Here is an 18,386-nt window from a genome sequence, read left to right as displayed (position 1 = left end):
CAAAGCAAAATACAAATAAATAAAAACAAAGTACACCTGTGCAATCTAATGCTATCCATTACAGTAGCTCTGCCATTAATTCTACTTTTACAAAATTATAATTCCTCAGTACCCCTCAGTTTTTAGTTTAAGCAGTACCAATGCATCATTGCATTGTGCATCTAGTTTATAAAACATAATCATGAAGTAAAAACATTAAACAAGAGGCTGCAGTTTATGTTAATGATTTTGAATTATTCAAGTTAACTACAAAAACATTTCTGTGGAAAATATAGTAAACTTTAAAAAAGAAAAACAGAAAAAACTATGTTTTTAACAATGTTTAAATAATTAAATCTTGCTAATCTAATTATAAATTAAATTACATTACATTAATTTAATGTTTAAAAATGTTAAGAAAAATTAAAAATGTAGAAAATAAGTAGAATTGAAGGTAAGCTGTTTTGCCTCAAGTAGATGTAACATGAAATAGTAACATAAAAATCCTGGAAACTGTAGAAATGTAATAGATGAGTGCAAAGTTTAAGTCAAACACCTAAACTACTATTACCATTTCAAAACTTCATGATATTGAAATCTCAGTATGTCAAAGTACCAGATATAACCTGAAAATAGCTAACCTGCTTTTGCTTAAATAGCTCAAACGAAAGTCGCTTCCTTATATACTAGTGAGGCAAACTTCAAAGCCGGTTAACCTTAAAAACCTCAAAGGCAATTATGTGACATCAGTGATGATGTAATCAAAGTAATAAAACCTAAAAAACTATAAAAGATATTTAAAAAGCTGTAACGTATTAATGTCCTTATGAGCTGAACGTTTTGAAGTTTCAATGGCGTTTCTAGCTAAGTCAATAATAAAAAAGATTATAATGACATATATTGCTGTGCAGTGCCACAGTGCATTTTTCCATAAGTCCACAATTGTCTAAAATACTCCTTTTAACCATTTTATTACAGTAAGGCTGTCCAAGATGTTTTATATTGTACAATGTATAATAGTGTCATTCAACAATTGTGCCATGTGCAATGTAAACTACTATAGACGTAAATGATACAATCAGGGATAAATCTAAATTGCTCAACATAATTTTGGAGTTGTCATTTCTAAAAGTTTCCACGACGTTCAATGCAAAGTAAAGTAAGTCGCACTTTAAAACAATACACTCTTCATCTCCACTGTAGGCGTCATCATTCCCTTGCTTCTTTTGCTTCGCGCTCTGCAGGATAAGAGGAGCCAGGTAACGGCCCAACCAATCAGGAGAGCAATAACAGCCAGCGTAGCAGCAAGCCATACTGGCACCTTGTCCTTACAATCACAGATGATTGGGTGGTGTGGTGAGCTGTTCATCTTTGTAAAGATGTAAGGATGCTCCTGGAACATACAATTAGGAAGGCCTTAAACTAAGTCAAATCAATTCCATGGGTGGTCATTCTTTTTAAATATTATTCACAGATAAATCACAACAGTGTGCTTCTATTGCGCATTTCTTACCTGAGTGGGGCACTTGATGTTATCTCTGGCATTTGTAAAATTATTGTATGTCAGTTTTTTACCCACTGGCTCCAGCTATTGATAAAACAGAAATGCTTCTTTATTTAGTTAATGGCCAAACTGAATTGAGATGCGATAGTTTAGACAGAATACATCCCAATGCCCTTCCCCTGACAAACACAGTTAGCGTTTCTCTGTCCTCCTTGCTGGACTCACCATATTATTCCACAGAGCTAAAGCCATGTCAGCATGACCCCGTTCACTAAAGTGGAAACAGTCCTCAGAGAAGTACGTGGTGTCAGGACTGCCCTCCTTGAGAAGAGATAATACAATCGGTATTCACAAGAATTGTGCTTTGTTACTGTCCTAAAGTTAATAGATATATTACATATGAACAATGGGTGTGTGTTTGGCAAATAACTTACAGCATTCAACGGAACAATAACGTTTTTAAAAAATGGCTGCACAACCACAGCAAAGTCCTCTTTGCCATCGTAGCGGCCTCCGTAAACCAAATTTTCAGTTTCAATCTAAGACAAATACAACAAACGCTCTTAGTATTAAACCTACTGCAATGTCAACACTTGATCTCACTGCTACTGTCTGCAAACCTGTAGTTCCCGATTTATCCGTTTTACTTCAGCAAGCTCTAGTGAATCTTCTCCAGGTAACAAGAAGCATGGGCAGACATACCTGTGGATCAAAGATGAAAAGTAAAAGTTTGTTTGTCTTTATAAATGCTCAGTCCAGCTGCTTGCTACATAATGCAACCCATAGCATAGTACAACAATTGTGGATGATCTAATCCTTTATTAGATACCAAATTCTTATGTATTTCATTGCTAAATTGGCACAACTATCTATAAATAAAAGAGAAGTGCTCCTGACAGACAGGAGCAATCTGCTTTGGACTCTGGTTCACTGGTTCACGGATTTGACATGCTGATCGATGAACATACTTTTGCAACACACTGCACCCAAGACTGTCCCTTTTGATCCTGCGAAGACCTTCAATTTGCAGGATCTCCAAGACGTTGACTATTGTCCTGGGAAGCTACATCCAGAAAGAAAGAAAGAAAGAAAGAAAAAAGAAAGAAAGAAAGAACATAAGCTTTGTGCATTTGCAAAGGACAGAATTCAGAACTGTTCTCTTTAGGAATCAAGTTTCAAAAAATAGCAGGAACGGAAATATTTTATTAAGTAAAGTTATTTTATTGTAGATTACATTTTTTTACCTCTTTGTACAACATATCCAAGCTTATCATCAGATGAAGGCTGTAGTTCTGAGGTGATAAAGAGGCCTATAGTGTTGAGACACACAACATGCATTTAAATAAAAGTATTTATCAAGTCATACCAATAATTAATTGTTCTCTGTCTGTTGTGCAGGATAATTAAGGCATATTTTGGGGGTAACTAGCCAAAAGCACATAACCAAAAGAGCAGACACCATGCAACATGTATGAGCATACAAGCAACAACTAACCCTAAGCTGTCACTAACACAGTCTCCAGGCTTATCTTATATTGATGCTGTGCTTTGAAATTCTGCTTCAAAGCACAAACATTAAAAGAGGGACTACCCTGTCAGTGGAACATAAGCCAAGCAATGAAAGGAGAGAGAAAAAAAAACATCAGATGGAGGCAAAATAAGAAAGACGAAATAAAGGACGGGTGGGAGCAAGATAGAGACCGGATGAAGAGAGTCTGGGTTTGGCTTCTGTGTTGTTTATGCCGCTTAGAAAACAAGGCCTGTCACTGTGGCCCATGTGATTGTTTAATGTAGAGTGAGGAGGGAGGGGGGTGTTTTGTGTTAGAGTGGTGGAAGAGTGACAGAATGTGCTCATTGAAGAGAAGCCATGTCTGCTCTCATCTCACTCTGACACAATAAAACAATTACGAGAGGGCTGCTCACAAAGCTTGATTATTCTGCTCCAGTGCTTAGTCCCATTTGAAGAGTGATATCATGAGACAGCTCTACACAGGGCATCGCACAATACTACGAGATGTTTAACCACTGTGCTATGGAAAGATATGCACTAAGGGGAGTGCTTTGAAACGCCGTTCATCCATTGGCTCACCCTACATCTCCTGTGACGACTTTTTAAAGCAACTCACTCTGTCATTGCAGTACTGACACAGGTCATTGCCTCCAATGAAGAGGGTCACCAGCTTCCAGTCATTCTGAAAATCCACGGCCTATTTTCATAAAAAGGACAGAGAAGGAATTAAAAGGACTGGGAGATAGAACACAGCTTTTAGTTTATTTTGGACATTACTGAAACATAATTTGTGGTCATGTGCGTGCGACAAAATGTGCTAATCTTAAACTCACAGTGTCATTTTTTATGGTATCAATCAGGCGCCGGACCTGCCCTGGGATGCCTCTGTATGAAATTAGAGATAATTATGAGTGTACAACTCAATATTTTAAAATGACCCATTGAAAGAAATATTAGAACTCACGATATTTTAGCCCCTGACACGGCCATGTTGAAGCCAGTCTGCCTCTTCCCTTGTCCCTTTGACACTCCCTTGATTTTAGGATTGAACTTCCTTAGGATATCTGATGTAAAAAAGTAGAGATACAACCAGGATGCTAGCCTCACTACAGCCCAATGCTTCCATCTAGTGGAGTTCATGTGTATGACACTGTAATAAAACTGGGGGATCAAGAGCGCTTTGTACTTACTTGGTAATGTTGTGACGGTCTCAAGAGTCTTGTCACCTCCAACACTTGTTAATGGGGAACATAGAAATAAAGAAACAATCAATGAAATGTTCACAATGCACTGAAAATGAAATGTAATTTGTATGCAGTCTCTCACCTCCATGACACTCCTCTATACTCGTTTTTTAGCTGCAGCAGGTTCTTTGCTTTGGCACCAAATCCAGCCTACATACAGACAAAGATGCTCAGTCTGTCATTTCCAGATGTGATGATTAGCATTAGCTTTATTAAAAAGCCACTGAAATGGTAGAGACCCAAAAAATATAAAATATGACAACCAAGCAAGTAAACTTAATTTGTTTCGCACAAAACAGAAAAACACAAAGATGCTTTTGAAAGGTCAGTGTTCACTAATTTTGCTTCTTAACCTTCTAGTGTGTGAAAATTCATTCTTGACATGGAACAAAGAAATACTAGTAGTAAGTGGGTCATGTGTGAAAATCTTTTTATTGAACTACTGTATTAAGGAGAATATTTAAGTCAAAATGTCACATTGTGCACAGACCTACCGTTATGGAATCTCCCAAAGCAGCCACCACTTGAATGTCTGCTGGTCGTAATCTGTGAGCTAACAAAAGGGCAAAATATATGTTTTACATCTTACCTTAGAAATGCACTTTATGTTGCAGTTACACCTTGAATACTTACCTGAAGTGGGCACAGAGTTGGATGGAGAAGTGTCAACACAGGAGAAATCGCTTCCCCAGTTCTGAAGATTGAGACATCCTTTAAGCATTTAAAGTTAAGAAAGAGGCTGTGTATGAAGACAGAAACTATGACTTACTGTAACAGGTGCAGGAGTGGGTGGGGGGCCTGGAAAGGTATAGTTGCTATTTATTGCAGTCCTGATAAATGGGTTTGCCTAATAAAGAAAACCATAAAAAAAAACATATTTAATTGGTGCATTTAATATCAAGTATGTGATAAATTGTTTGGACTCAAATGTTGTTGACTGCGAACATACCTCAGAGGGGCACCTTAGATCAGTGGCAGCTGTGAAGTCTTGTGTAAAAGTCTTGTTGCCCACAGGCTCTAACTAAAAGAAGTCATTTAAGAGCAGATGAGAGAAAAGTAAAAACCATATCTTCCAAAATATAAATGTGGCCTCTAAAAATAAAGTAAATCCCACCATGTTGTTCCAAAGAGCGCGAGCCATGAGAGTGTGAGCTTTTTGGCTGAGATGGAAACAGTCAGGTGAAAAGTATGAGCGATCAGGCCGGCCGTCCTTTTGAAATGAAAAGTTAGAGAAGAGAGGAAACTGTAAAAAATTCAAACGGTATCATAAGGAATGTTTAATGTGTCAAGGGTGTCAGTTTTTACCTCTAACATGGGAAGAAAAACCTCTCTGAAGAAGGGCTGCAGTACCACGGTGAAATTGTTGTGTGTGTCATACCGTCCAGAGTCAATTAGCTCTCTCATTGCATGCTACAGGGAAGGAAAAAAGACGTGTAACTGTGTCTTGAATTTTTTTCACTGACAATTGTGTTTAGCTGGCAATGGCATAATGGTAGTTCTGCGGTTGTTTCCCAGAAAACCATGTTTACATTTACTTTACTTTTTTTCATGGTTTTTAGTTGATTTGTTTTCTTTGTTTTGTACCTGATAAGCTCTATTGAAGTCAGTGGCCCTTCGGAGTTCAGATGATCCATCATTAGGTTTTAGTATGCAGGGACAGATTAATCTGAAACAGGGATCAAACAGGTGAATAATGATGTGTTCGAGGTTTTTTTTTTATCAAGTTGTTTTTGCCACACTTCCAAAAATCACTGACCTCACAAACCAAGTGGGACAGCCCAGAGTATTATCTCTATGCAGATCACGCAATGGTACAATGTTTAACAGCTCTATCAGATTGACAATGGCACGAGGCACCTGGATGATACAAAACATGAAGTTTATAGACTATGTGTAATTTGTATTATGGCTTTGAATTCGGCGAGCCTGCAAAACATTCGGCGAGGCTGTAAGGAAGGTACAAGTAACGTACTTCACTGTGGAGTATGTCCAGAGCTTGGCGGATATGTCTGACCACATTCCTGGGTGAGAGAAGAACCTGTGGACAAATTTTGCTCACTTAAACCCAAAGTGGGAAATGCAATAAATTATATCATGTAAAATGAATTAACTAAATTAATCAACTAAAAAGATTAGCCAATTATTAAATAATAAGTCTGACAATTTCGGATTACGTAAAGATGAGACAAATAAAGTCCCAAATCTGACATCATTTAAAAATAAGTGCTCACACTGTCTGTGCAGAAGTCACATATGTCATTGCCTCCAATAAACATGGTGATCACTTTCCAGTCATTTTTGAAATCAATGCCCTGGAAAAGAGATTAGAAGTAATGTTGTGTTCATTTGGCAATTGTGAGCATAAAACTTAAACACAACCGGGTTTTTAAAGCTCCTTACCGAATCACTTTTCATTTTATCCACTAGGACACGCACCTGTTGCACCATATCACTGAAAATAAAAGTTTTGTTAAGTAGTGAAAGGGTTGTTTTTCCTGTGCACCATGGGTTCTTATGAGGTTTTATTGAATATTAATTTAAAAAGGGTAAATAAGAGTAAGAAGCAAAATATTGACAAATAGAGAACGCAACAGACCTACTCGTTGCTCCTGCCACAGCCTGATTGAGAAAAGCCTTTTGACTGTTCTGATTACCTACTCCCTCTGAGAAGCCAGTCAGAGAGGGGTTAAACTCCTTAAGGATGTCTGCACACCACAAACAGAGAGAAGGTTAGGAAAAAGCAAAACTGGGCTAAATTGTATTCACAATTTACTGTTAATTTGTGAATTATGTCTTCCATTTGTGACATGTTCTGAAGGTGTGGCATTTTCTTATGGCAACATGTAGAATCCTAAAAACATTTAGCACGAAATGCTGATATTGTAATGATGAGATGCTGTAATATAGATGTTATCAAGCACAATATTGTAATCAGCCAACTTTGGACATCAAATATTTTAGCTGCGTTTTGAATCACTCGATTTTCGGCAATACTTTTATGATAAAAGGAGAGAAATAGACAGAGAGAGAGAGATAGACACTGAAAGGCAAACATACTGGGCAGGGTGGTCACAGTAGTGATGTTTTCATCCCCTCCGATACTAAAAATTGCACATATACCTTGTTAATTTTAATTGCAGTGGAAAAATTACTAAATGAACTCTTTGAGTAATTTCTCACATCAAAAGTTTCTACTTATCTTACCTCCACGACAGTCCCCTGTACTCATTAATCACTAACAGAAGGTTGTCTTTCTTTGCTCCCACACCATTGGCTGCCTGCAGAAACCATCAGGGGTTAGATACTCAGACAGAGTAGAACTGGGGGAAATATTGTTTACAATTGTTTAAAACAGAAACATGCACTGCATATGGGGTATCATGAGCCACAAGACCAATACATACAAGTCTTACGTCTAAAATATCTATCTATCTATCCATCTATCTATCCCTGCTCCAAAGAGGTTTAGATATATTCATATAATATAAAAATATATAGAACACACACCGTCAGAGAGTCACCGACTGCTGCCACCACCTTGATATCTGCAGGTCGGAGTTCATGAACTAAACAGAAGAGAGGATAGAGTTGATTACAGTGCGTTAACCCCAAACCATTAACAGAAAGGGAACTAAGTGTTTCTACCTGAAGTTGGTACGGTAGGAGATGGACTCCGCTCTGTGCAAGGTATTTCAGTACCCATGTCCTGTAAACATAGAGTACTCTCCAATAAATCTAACTGAATGTGCTGCCATACTGTTTAGGTCTGAGGCTGAATATAGACTGACTTACAAGTTCTGTTAGTGCAAAGGCTTCGCTGTGAACTGCCTCACCTCTGGCAGCAGGGGAATTCATGTGTGTTCGCAGGAAAGGTCGTTCCTGATATGAGAGGGGAAAATAACGTTTTTGACAAAAGTATCATTGCTAGATTTTATTTTTTATTTAGCCTTGAACTAAGTACCAAATGCTGCTGCAAACATTTGAACATTTGTTGATGCATGTCTCTGTGACATGTTTGCATCAAGGATCAAGTATGACATATGGGACCACCATAAAGGGATTACCTGTGTTATATGATGATATGGTGCCTTACCTGGGTAGGGCAAGGAATTGTAATAATATTGTTGTCCATGACTTCTGTCTGACCTGTCACTGGCTGAAGCTGAGGTAGCAAAAAATGAGGATTATTTAAAGGCAGTGGGGTCAGGGGAAGTCATTATGTGAACCCTATGACAATACAATGTCTAACAGTATGGATTACATGGTTCATCTGTTCGCATATGCAGTAGAGTAGATATAGAATGAGCAGAGCTGGAGAAAGTCATCCTGTAGAAAATATCACTAAGTTAAACTTCACACGTCTTATCTTACGTCTCATCACAGCAACACACTATAATCAATGTTCCCGCTCACTTTTCCTTTGAGTGGCCATGGCGAGACTTCCCTATTGGATCATTTTACAACTCACACACAGGGTCAATGTCAGTGTCATGGCAGCCTACAGATTAATGTTTGATGGTTTCAACATTCAACACTCTCATAGTGCCTAATGGATGGGAACACTGTACATTTACGTGTCGTGATTTAGATTTATAAGAACGTACCAGGTTCGTCCATAGCTGAACAGCTAGTTGGTTTAGATCAGACCAAGTTTTCTCCTACAAAGATAAACATGAGTTATACATATAAAATGGTCGTAGGTGTTTTGTTACTGGAAGTTTGAACATTTTCCACCTGTGTTTAGTTGTTTTTGCCACCTGGAAAATGACTTTGTTTACGTACATAATAAGAGTTTGGTTCAAAGATAACTGGACCCGGCTGCAACACAGCAGTGAAGACCTCACTTTTGACGTGCCTCTTTGAATTTGCCAAGGCATGAATTAGAGAATCCTGTAAACAAGACAAATAGGAATTGGTCAGACAGACAGATAAATATGATTCCGATGAAAATGAACCAGATGTACACAGCTACCATTTACCTGCAGTTTTTTCAGAAGAGTCGCTTTATGTAGTCGCTGGTTTATGCTTTTGTTTCTCATACACCCACAGCTACAATAAAATAAAATGGAAGCGCATAACTCTAAATGCCAATTAACAGGGTCATAACACCATATAAGATACTGGTCTGGTTGATTACTACTACTACTACTAAAAAAATCAAAACACTCACTTATCCTTCTGTTGATATGTGCTCCAAACAGCAACATGAACTAAAGTCTGATGCAACTGTAAACATACAGTCCACATATCAGTTATTTCATTTTTTGATGTTAATGGCAAAACAAAAGTCTTTTGCTAATAAAATTGAACAAGCAGTGCCACACCGTGTTTTGCAATATCTGCAGAGCTGCTTCCACTTCCTGCACAACAGCTTCAACATCTGCAGCAATCTAAAGTACATAGAGTAAGTTAGCACAAATAAGTACACTCCATTTATCCTTTACTAAACCTATTATTTGCAAAAACATGATTTTGTAGGAAACAAGAAATCCTACATGTTGTGAACAGGCACACAATGGATCAGCTGACACAAACAGCAGCACTAGTTTCCAGCCTGTCACCTGCAAGGACACAGAGCACATGAATAGTAAAAGCTGCTAATAAATAAAAAGTTTCCTATTTTTTAATAAAATAGTTTACATATAAACATTGAAAAAAACTTTGTTATGAGAAGTTTATGTGCACCTGATGTGATAGGGACAGCTCCTCAGCTTCTTCCACCAAACTCCTGAAACACAGACACATATAACAAACCTCCAACTGTCTCCTTAAGCAACATGTTTGTGTGTGAACACACATGTTTGTATACATTTGCATGTTACCTGGGTTGCAGTGAGGTCTGATCCACTTGCTGAGTGAACAGTTCAGGGTTAAACATGGACAACAGCTCTACAAATGTTTGTAGATAGACACAGTTGTAGAGATGTACATTTAATTTCTTACAATCACACAGAAGATCAAGACTATTAGAGGGTAATTGATGTTAAATATTGTCTTACTTTCTTTCAAATAAAGGTCAACAACCTGTGTTTATGGCGCACTAATCTTTAGAGATAAACTTGACCAATTAGATATATTGTTCTCACAACATAATTATCAAATTGTCCTTTGTATCTGTGCTATTTGCTGTGACATGGTCTTGGGTCTGACTTTAAGTTGAAACCATCAACTACGTCCAAATCTACATCAACTACTTAAAATCCCCAAATAATGTCAAATGTCTCTGGTTTTATCTTTAATTTACTCACAGTGTAAATATGTGTGACAACGGAAGATAACTATGATTCAATAAATTTTTATTCTATTGAATATTTATGTTTTCCACTTGAAAATAATGATGGATTCATCTTTATTAAATTTTGTGAATTGCACAACTACCATGCAATTAGAAGTATTAAATGTAAAAGACCACACTTTTGCATCTCTAAACAATCAGTAGTGAGATAAATGTAGTGCATTTGCATTTACACTTACCAACTAGTCTATTGATCACTCTGGATGCTTTATCCCTAATAGGGAGGACATACACATTTTTACACAGAGTTAAGGTTGGTATATGTTTAAAGCTTTAGATTTAAAGCCACTCCAGCAGAGAAAACTGTATATGCCTTGGCCCCACCAATGATTGAAGTATTACTGAAACATATTTGTGGATTTTATGTTTGGCTCTTACCTGTGTGAAAGTGGTATTCCCAGCGTGTAAACAGCTGAGATGTCAGTGGGTCTTAGAGCATGTACTGTTGGAGAGATCACAACACAACAATGGGCAATATATTTTGGATACCATCATTTGACTTCAATAAAAGTAAATACGAGGACTGATCATTACGCACAATCACTCATATTGTAAAAGTTAGAACAGCAGCAGAACTAACTACCTGAGGAGGATCGTGACAAGGGACCAGGTAGTGGTGAGCAGAGTATCGGCATGTAACTTTGTGTCTGTTAAAAAAAATACACTTCCTCATACTTCATTTGTTACACACACATTTTAAATAAAGCTAGAAGTGAAAAGACAGAGTACAGTACCGTATCTAATTTGTCCCTCGACAGTTCATGGTTTTTTACATCTTTGTTCACAGCATCTAAAAAATTCCAAATGAACTAAGTTTACATTTAATAAAAATTAGTTAAGAATTCACTGATTTACTCTCACTTATTGCCAGCAGTATAAGACTGTGTAATAACGTGTGGTGTAAGAACCTCTCTGTGTGGTTTACTCATTTTGTGTTTGCAACCTGAAGTCCTTGCAGAGTTCACATTTATATTTAAACAAAAAGAGATGCTGTAAACCTTAATAAGTTATGAATGTTGACAAGGTCTGTGCATTGATAAAAGTTAAAAATGTATAGCTACATGCAACAATGTCACAAGTGATTTATACACCATCTATAAATGCCTTAAAGGAAACAATTTTAGTAAAAAAAAGATGCATGAATGCTAAATTTGGTGCAAGATGCATCAATCAACACATGGGCATGATAACAAGAACATTCGAAGAAGCAGAATTGGTTTGCATTCGAAAGTACCAGACGACAGAATTCAATTTGGCAATTGTGAATAAAATGATGTCAAATTAGTACCTGTAAACTGGGTGCAGGATACAACAAGGGCTGCGAGAATTGGGAGTGCAGATCCAGTAGCCATGATGTGGTGAGATACTTAGTGCTGTCCACACTGTGAGGTTTGTGTAATGCCCTCCTGCTTTTTATCTCAGCCTCTCGGAAATAATGACTGTACACTTTCAAAGACATGTAAAGGGTTGGAGGTGAGGTAAACAAGAAAAAAATAGTAAAACAAGAGTGAAACAACTGGTAATGTAAAATATAGTTTTTGCTTTTTTTCTCACTCAGTCTTTTATTCTCTCTCTTATGAGATAATCTGGATAACAATTGACCGAAAACTACTAGTCCATACAGTATGACCTCTCCCTGTACGGGGATTCATTCATGTGTGTAGCCTGCAATTTATCCTGCATTTCTAACAGACACATTATGTAAGATCAGTGAAATGTTAAGTGTTTATGGCTGTCACCATGACACAAGTGTGTGTGTGTGTGTGTGTGTTTTGACAGAAAGTAACATTGTTCATAATTATATCAAAATGTAAACATAATCATCTATATAATAACTGGCTTTTTTGTGTATATACGTTACGTAAGCTAGTAGAAATGCTAGTTGTTTAAGCTTTCTGTTGAGTTTCCACCATCATTTCAGCAAACAGGATACAGTTTATTTACACAGTAAAAGTAACCAGAGTACTTTTCCAGGGAAGTGAATGCATTTGTGGTTCACAATAAAATTCATTTGGGTGTAAAAGGCAAACAAACACCAAAATATTTTTTACTTTCACGTTAATAATCTTAATTTGCTGCAACCCAATTTAATGCCATGCTGCATGCACATTGAGAACAAATACAATTCACTGTGTTTCCTGTATTTTACCACTGTTGTATAAGTTTATGTTAACAACTAGCAATTAAGGCAAATTGGATGGATCACATTTTATTTGGAGATGTGATGTGATATGAGATAGCTACATACTTTGTCCTTAGATTGGCTTTGCAGATAACCTGACCCTTGGAATCAAAAGAGTCAAGTAACAAGTTGTCTCAATGAGTTATCAGATTTATATCAAGCAGGAGAAAATATGATGGCAAGTTGTGACATTTACGAGTCTCCTTAACTCTTAATATGTTGGTTTATCCTTTTATTTGCCACGTATCTATGTATTCCTACAAGGAGCCTTTGAACCTTTAGTGCATCACCACAATGTCAGGTTGGTTGATCATCCAGTAGATGTCTGTGTGGAAATCTCGCAGGATTTTAGCACAGTCCTCGTCACTTAACACGTGGGCAAACGTGCACGAAACCTCTGTGGTGTTCATAGTGTGACTTACATTTTTCTTTTAAAATCACTAATTGCACACACTCACGCGGCTCGATTGGTTTTAACTGCCCCTCTGAATTGAATGTCGCACGACGGGAGAGCTGTGAATGTGGCGGCTTTTCCTCCGCTTTGCTGACCCCTGGTGGAGCACGCGCGGGCCGCCAGGACCGGATGTTGACACTGGCCTCGGAGCGCAGCGCAGCGCAGAGTAGACAGGAACAGCTGTAAAAGAACAACAAAGCCACGAAGGCACAAACAACCAGACGGGCATCTCAACGATCCCGAAAATATCGTTGACATCGTCAGTGGTGTGGACACTTTGTCTCACTGAATCCAATCCGACAAGGTAGGACAGGGTCTTTTGGAGCTAATATGGGTTTGGTTGTAGTTCTCTTGTTCCTAGCTCGTCTTCGTCGCTGTTAGCCGCTTGGCTAACGTAATGCTAGCTGCTTTTGCTTTGACAAATCAGTACAAAATGCCCCGCACTCCAACGAAAACCAGCGAACGGGCTCGTTTTTTGTCAATTCAGGCAACGTTTTCCCCATTTCAATAACTGTTATTGATTACTTTAGTATTCGCCAAAATGGCCTTTCCTCGCGACATTCAAAGCTCAGCTGCCATCTACCGTTGATAATTTTCATGACGAACCAGACAGGAACAAAAAGTACTTTAAATTAAACGGGAATGTCAATAGAGAGGAGGAGAATGAACAGTGATCAAGACTTAGTAAAAGAATAGATTTACTCAAAAATGCAGCAGAGATTTTTTTTTCACAAGTGACTCTAAAGTTGAATCTGCATCATATCACCTCTGTGTTTGTTGCATTGGCACGTTTAAAGAAGCCCTCCAGTTCACGCTGCTTTTCACAAATCATGCATCATTTGGTTCAGAGGCCCTTTTTCTTTTAGGTTAGAGTTGTTGGAAAATAAGCCAGAAAGAAAAATGGAAGAGATAAACAAGCAAAAGATAAATGGGGTTGGGTATAAATATAAGACTAAACAAACAAACAAAGTTCTACTAGTCATCTAATATAGTATGTACATTGATTGACACATCCATTTAAAATGAATAGCTGCAACGGCATTAACATCATGGCAGAACCTCTTTCAGGTCCTAGATTTAAATGACTTGTGTGTATCATGTTCTGTTTTTGGTTCACTTTTTAACATCTCATATTTTAGTTTTAGTTCACTCACTCACTGAGATTTGATGATGGGACGCATTTTCCTGGACCACATTGGTGGAACACGCCTCTTCTCATGTGCCAACTGTGACACCATCCTGACCAATAGGTCTGAGCTCATCTCTACCCGATTCACAGGAGCCACTGGCAGAGCCTTTCTCTTTAATAAGGTACAGAAAGAATAATAGCCCTAAAATCTGGTCATATTCAGTATTTTCTTTGCCGCTTAAAAAATTGAGTGTGCATCATTGTGTCCTAACCACACAGGTGGTGAACTTGCAGTATAGTGAAGTGCAAGACAGAGTGATGCTTACCGGCAGACACATGGTGAGGGATGTCAGCTGCAAGAACTGCAACAGCAAGCTGGGCTGGATCTACGAATTTGCTACCGAGGACAGTCAGCGATACAAGGAGGGGCGCGTCATCCTGGAGAGGGCGCTGGTTAGGGAGAGTGAGGGCTTTGAAGAGCATGTCCCCTCAGACAACTCATGAGCACCAAACTTTGGATCATCTTGGGAAGGCCCACTCCCGTGTTCACCTTTACCTCTCCTTCACCCCCTTGCCTCTGCGCTGCACAACACACCTTGCAGACTTAGTGGTCAGTGACGTTTTGGCTTCACCCCGCACACCTACCCTGTCTCGGGCCTATGATTCTAAACCTCTGCTGATTTGAAGATTGGTTTGCTGGATCTATCATTGCTGAATAGGCTTCCCCAAAATGTATGTATCACAGGGCACCCTCCCCCCCTAAAACAGCTGGGGACACAGATAGGGAGATGCATCTACTTCATGCACGGTCACAGAAATGTCATCATCGCTCCACAAGGCATGCTCCGCACTTTTCATATGGTAATTAACGACATGCACGATAAGTCACACAAACAAGGCATCACTTGCTTTTCTGGTTTACAAATAAGTAGGAAGTAAAGTTGAGTAAGTCCCATCATCAAAACATGGGCAAAGCAACCAGCCCACTCATTAAAGAACACTGTTAAATGAATCAGTAGAGGCGTCAGTGTGCACATTGCTTTTGTGGGGCTTGAGCTTCTGTGTTGTGAATGTTGTCTTAATGTATTTGTCACTGGTGAGTAATGAATGCAGTTAAACCCATGATAGTTGTTATTTCTATGTCGGTTACCTTTTCTTAGCTAGTAGTGTAACGAATGTAATAGTGCTTCAAGTCTGTTCTCATTCAAATGATACCATAAAGACTGCACAGATTGATGTCATATCTAGGTATTTATTATTGTGTTTGATTATGAGAGATGTTTTAATTAGATGTGGCTCACGTCGTGGCTCTTTTCATTGTCATATTTTTGAATTGTACTCAACTTGGCTTAAGTGTCCCATTCTTGCAGATCATAGTGTGGAAGTGAGCTCCTATACAGCAGACAATCATACAGCCAATCCACAGTTTTATTTGGTCCTAGACATCAACATCTGATAAAAATGCATTCCGGGCCTGTATGTGTGCGGTGTGAAGATCTTGTGACTTATCAAGAGAATGTTTCCTTCAGCCAGGTGTCTTCAGTATGATGGAGGAGGAATGTGGCTGGAGATGTCCCGTGGCCGTCTGCTGGCCAAAAAAGTGGACTATCAGCAGATGGGTCATATACACATTTGAAATTAGTTGGGAGACAGAGCCACTGAACACAGTAGGGTTTCAGCAGAGAGTATTTGGAAACAACCAACCTAATTATTTTTCAGTCAAGCTTGAGTTTGATTATTTTTATAATCCTGTGCTTGGGGCACGTTTTGTCATAAGATCTTTACAACACAAAGTCAAACAAGCTTTAAAGTTAAGCCTTTGACATCTCTATAACTATATGACAGAGGCTCTCATTTTATACTGGCAAAGTCCTGTGAATAATGTAAAATGTTAAATTGTTTAAAAAAATCTTCTCAATTTTCAGAATATTTCATTTATTTTTGCTTTGGCTTGCACCATGGCCTTGGTAAAACGTGCCATTTCTGAGTGTGAATGCATTCAGGCATAATGAAAATGGTCCAGTTTTGACAAGTGACACACTGTTGTTTTTACTGTGATTTCTCCAAAAATGGAAAATCACACATGCTCAGAGGATAATGAAACATCCATATCCCCAACTAAGTAAACAGTATATGGCCATTAAAGAAGTTATCATTTTGTTGTTACTTTTTACATTTTAGTGATAGTTCAGTTGTTTTTATTATTGATTATTGATACATTTATCTTGCTGTATATTTCTTGATTAGAGGTTTGAAGAAAATGTCCACTTGTATGACTATAGCAAGTTTTTTTTGACATGATTTCAAAATAAAGATGCTGCTTTAAATTCTCTGTTATGCGTTTGTTTTAGTAAATGTTGAGTAGAGCCAAAGCACTAGGGGCCACAAGGGGGCAGCAGAATATCAAGTCACAGGAGGATCTCTGAAGATGTTTTCCCTTGGAAGGATGATGCTGAGTCTCTTGCCTGCCTCTGACGTTAGCCTACTTGGCATGATCTGTAGAGCTTCACTGCAGTCTGGAACTACATGTCAGTGATGTTGCTCCCTAGAGGAGTGGAAATGAATAAATTCCATTGAATCATTTGCAGTTAAATAAAGACAGGTCTGTGCTGGATAAACTGTTAAGAGAAAACATGACAAAAAATAACATGCAGTTCATGACAAAGAGCACCAAATCACGACTATAAATCCTGTTGTAATCCCACCTGTCCAGAACTCACCGTGACTCACCCACGGCGAGGAGGTTTGACTGCATTAGGTTTATAAATAGGCGGTGACGATTTTCCTCCTAATCCACCCACTAATATTGCAGTGCTGCCGTGGAGTTATTTATAGCTCCGATGCTGTTGAACAGCTTCTTGTTGGTGTGTCTGGGAGGGTCTGTGTCACAGTGATGGAATCAACAGCATATCTGCTTTTCTGCAGTCACTCCTGGAGGCGCCATTCATGGAGCATAATGTGCTAAAACTTAGCATATACAAATATTAACGTTGTTGAACACAACAAACTATTGTGGTCTTGTTATGTATCTGGCATCACAGTATGCTTGTCACCTCTCTGAAGGATTTGGAACTTGATGGATTGAGATGGTGCTTCACTAGAGAGATCTTACTTCCAGGGATTGTAGCTATTGACCCTGTGTAAACTAAGGACTGTCTACTGTCTTTATTGAAAAAGCCATCTGGCCAGATAAGGATAATTACACGGCCTTGTTGATCCTATTAAGACTCTATGCAATTGGATAGACATGGTACAAATCTAGATGTGACATAGTCTTTACGGCTGTGTGTTCACAGTAAAAGCTTGTTTTCCTCGCATATGCCCTTTGAGCAGGTCTTATGACATTAAGACTGACAAAAGATTTTAGCATCACGCTCCAATTCGCTCCAATTCAACTATTCTATTACTTAGGATCAATCTAAAAATAGAAGAAGAAAAAAACAGTACTAAAATGATGGTCTTGTGTGTCTCATGTAAATTCTTATATTTAGATGCAGGGGATTTGGGTGGGGTGGAAAGGCATAATTGCACCCTTAATTGGCCCGTGATTCATCATGCCTAGAAAGCTATTTCAAGTTTATCCTCACCTTTTGTCTTGCTTTAATTTCACAGGATGTCAGCATCACACCCCCTCTCTATCCCCTCAGGAGAGCAGCGATATAGAATATAGAAATAAACTTCTCTCTTTCCACCACTCTTCACACAAAGGAGTGACATCATTCTAGCAGCAGGAGAAAATAGCATGCTTTCCATTGACATCACTCTACATCGTGTTGCTAGGAGACAGGAGAGTCAACATTAGTTACTATGGTGACTGCACTTCACCTTCACAGCTCCTGACCTTTTTGGTCGTCTACGGTAGACTTGAATGTGTGCGTTTGTGTGCGAGCATGCAACACAGGCAGGCCAAACTGTAGGCTTTGTGTTGTAACATGAGCATTCAAGGTCTGGTTGACTCATTGGCTGCAGCACTGTAACAATCTAGATTAAAAGACTGCTGAGACAATGTACAAGATGATGCCTTACAGCTACTAAAAATGTCAGTATAAATATATCACAATGTAATGAGTACTGCTCTACGTAAGTGGA

At 38.4% G+C, this 18,386-nt stretch overlaps 2 protein-coding genes across 4 annotated transcripts; one reads left to right on the top strand and one right to left on the bottom strand.

Moving 5' to 3' along the window:
• Window positions 1-934: 934 nt before the first annotated feature.
• On the bottom strand, window positions 935-12,187 carry plb1 (phospholipase B1). Of its 2 annotated transcripts, XM_067478794.1 has the most exons (43): window positions 11,821-12,186; window positions 11,267-11,322; window positions 11,116-11,179; window positions 10,911-10,974; window positions 10,712-10,746; window positions 10,060-10,126; window positions 9,923-9,965; window positions 9,733-9,798; window positions 9,562-9,627; window positions 9,408-9,463; window positions 9,217-9,286; window positions 9,020-9,127; window positions 8,842-8,895; window positions 8,331-8,399; window positions 8,030-8,116; window positions 7,883-7,943; window positions 7,745-7,803; window positions 7,442-7,515; window positions 7,295-7,338; window positions 6,834-6,942; window positions 6,638-6,689; window positions 6,469-6,549; window positions 6,210-6,275; window positions 5,994-6,094; window positions 5,822-5,903; window positions 5,543-5,647; window positions 5,352-5,447; window positions 5,187-5,258; window positions 5,007-5,084; window positions 4,871-4,931; window positions 4,732-4,790; window positions 4,320-4,387; window positions 4,184-4,227; window positions 3,958-4,057; window positions 3,827-3,878; window positions 3,610-3,690; window positions 2,728-2,793; window positions 2,452-2,546; window positions 2,104-2,185; window positions 1,918-2,022; window positions 1,709-1,804; window positions 1,493-1,567; window positions 935-1,372 (listed from the first exon to the last, which is right to left on the bottom strand). In XM_067478794.1, exons 1-43 carry the CDS (start codon window positions 11,882-11,884, stop codon window positions 1,151-1,153), a joined length of 3,255 nt encoding a protein of 1,084 aa, XP_067334895.1. In that variant the 5' UTR covers window positions 11,885-12,186; the 3' UTR covers window positions 935-1,150. The 2 variants fall into 2 exon arrangements, with proteins under 2 accessions (XP_067334895.1, XP_067334896.1); XM_067478795.1 differs by lacking the exon at window positions 6,469-6,549 and having other exon boundaries at window positions 6,674-6,689; window positions 11,821-12,187.
• Window positions 12,188-13,292: 1,105 nt separating this feature from the next.
• Window positions 13,293-16,624, top strand: LOC137101010 (protein yippee-like 5). 2 transcript variants are annotated; one of them, XM_067478804.1, is made up of 3 exons: window positions 13,293-13,472; window positions 14,314-14,479; window positions 14,577-16,624. In XM_067478804.1, the coding sequence occupies exons 2-3, from the start codon at window positions 14,336-14,338 to the stop codon at window positions 14,799-14,801; spliced, it is 369 nt and encodes a 122-aa protein (XP_067334905.1). In that variant the 5' UTR covers window positions 13,293-13,472; window positions 14,314-14,335; the 3' UTR covers window positions 14,802-16,624. The 2 variants fall into 2 exon arrangements, with proteins under 2 accessions (XP_067334905.1, XP_067334904.1); XM_067478803.1 differs by having other exon boundaries at window positions 13,297-13,472; window positions 14,308-14,479.
• The last annotated feature ends 1,762 nt before the right edge of the window (window positions 16,625-18,386 follow it).

Source organism: Channa argus, chromosome 16 (assembly GCF_033026475.1).
Source record: "Channa argus isolate prfri chromosome 16, Channa argus male v1.0, whole genome shotgun sequence".
NCBI classification, from domain to species: Eukaryota; Metazoa; Chordata; class Actinopteri; order Anabantiformes; family Channidae; genus Channa; species Channa argus.
The sequence above is the reverse complement of the archived record's forward strand: the minus strand, read 5'-3'. Positions and strand labels throughout refer to the sequence as shown.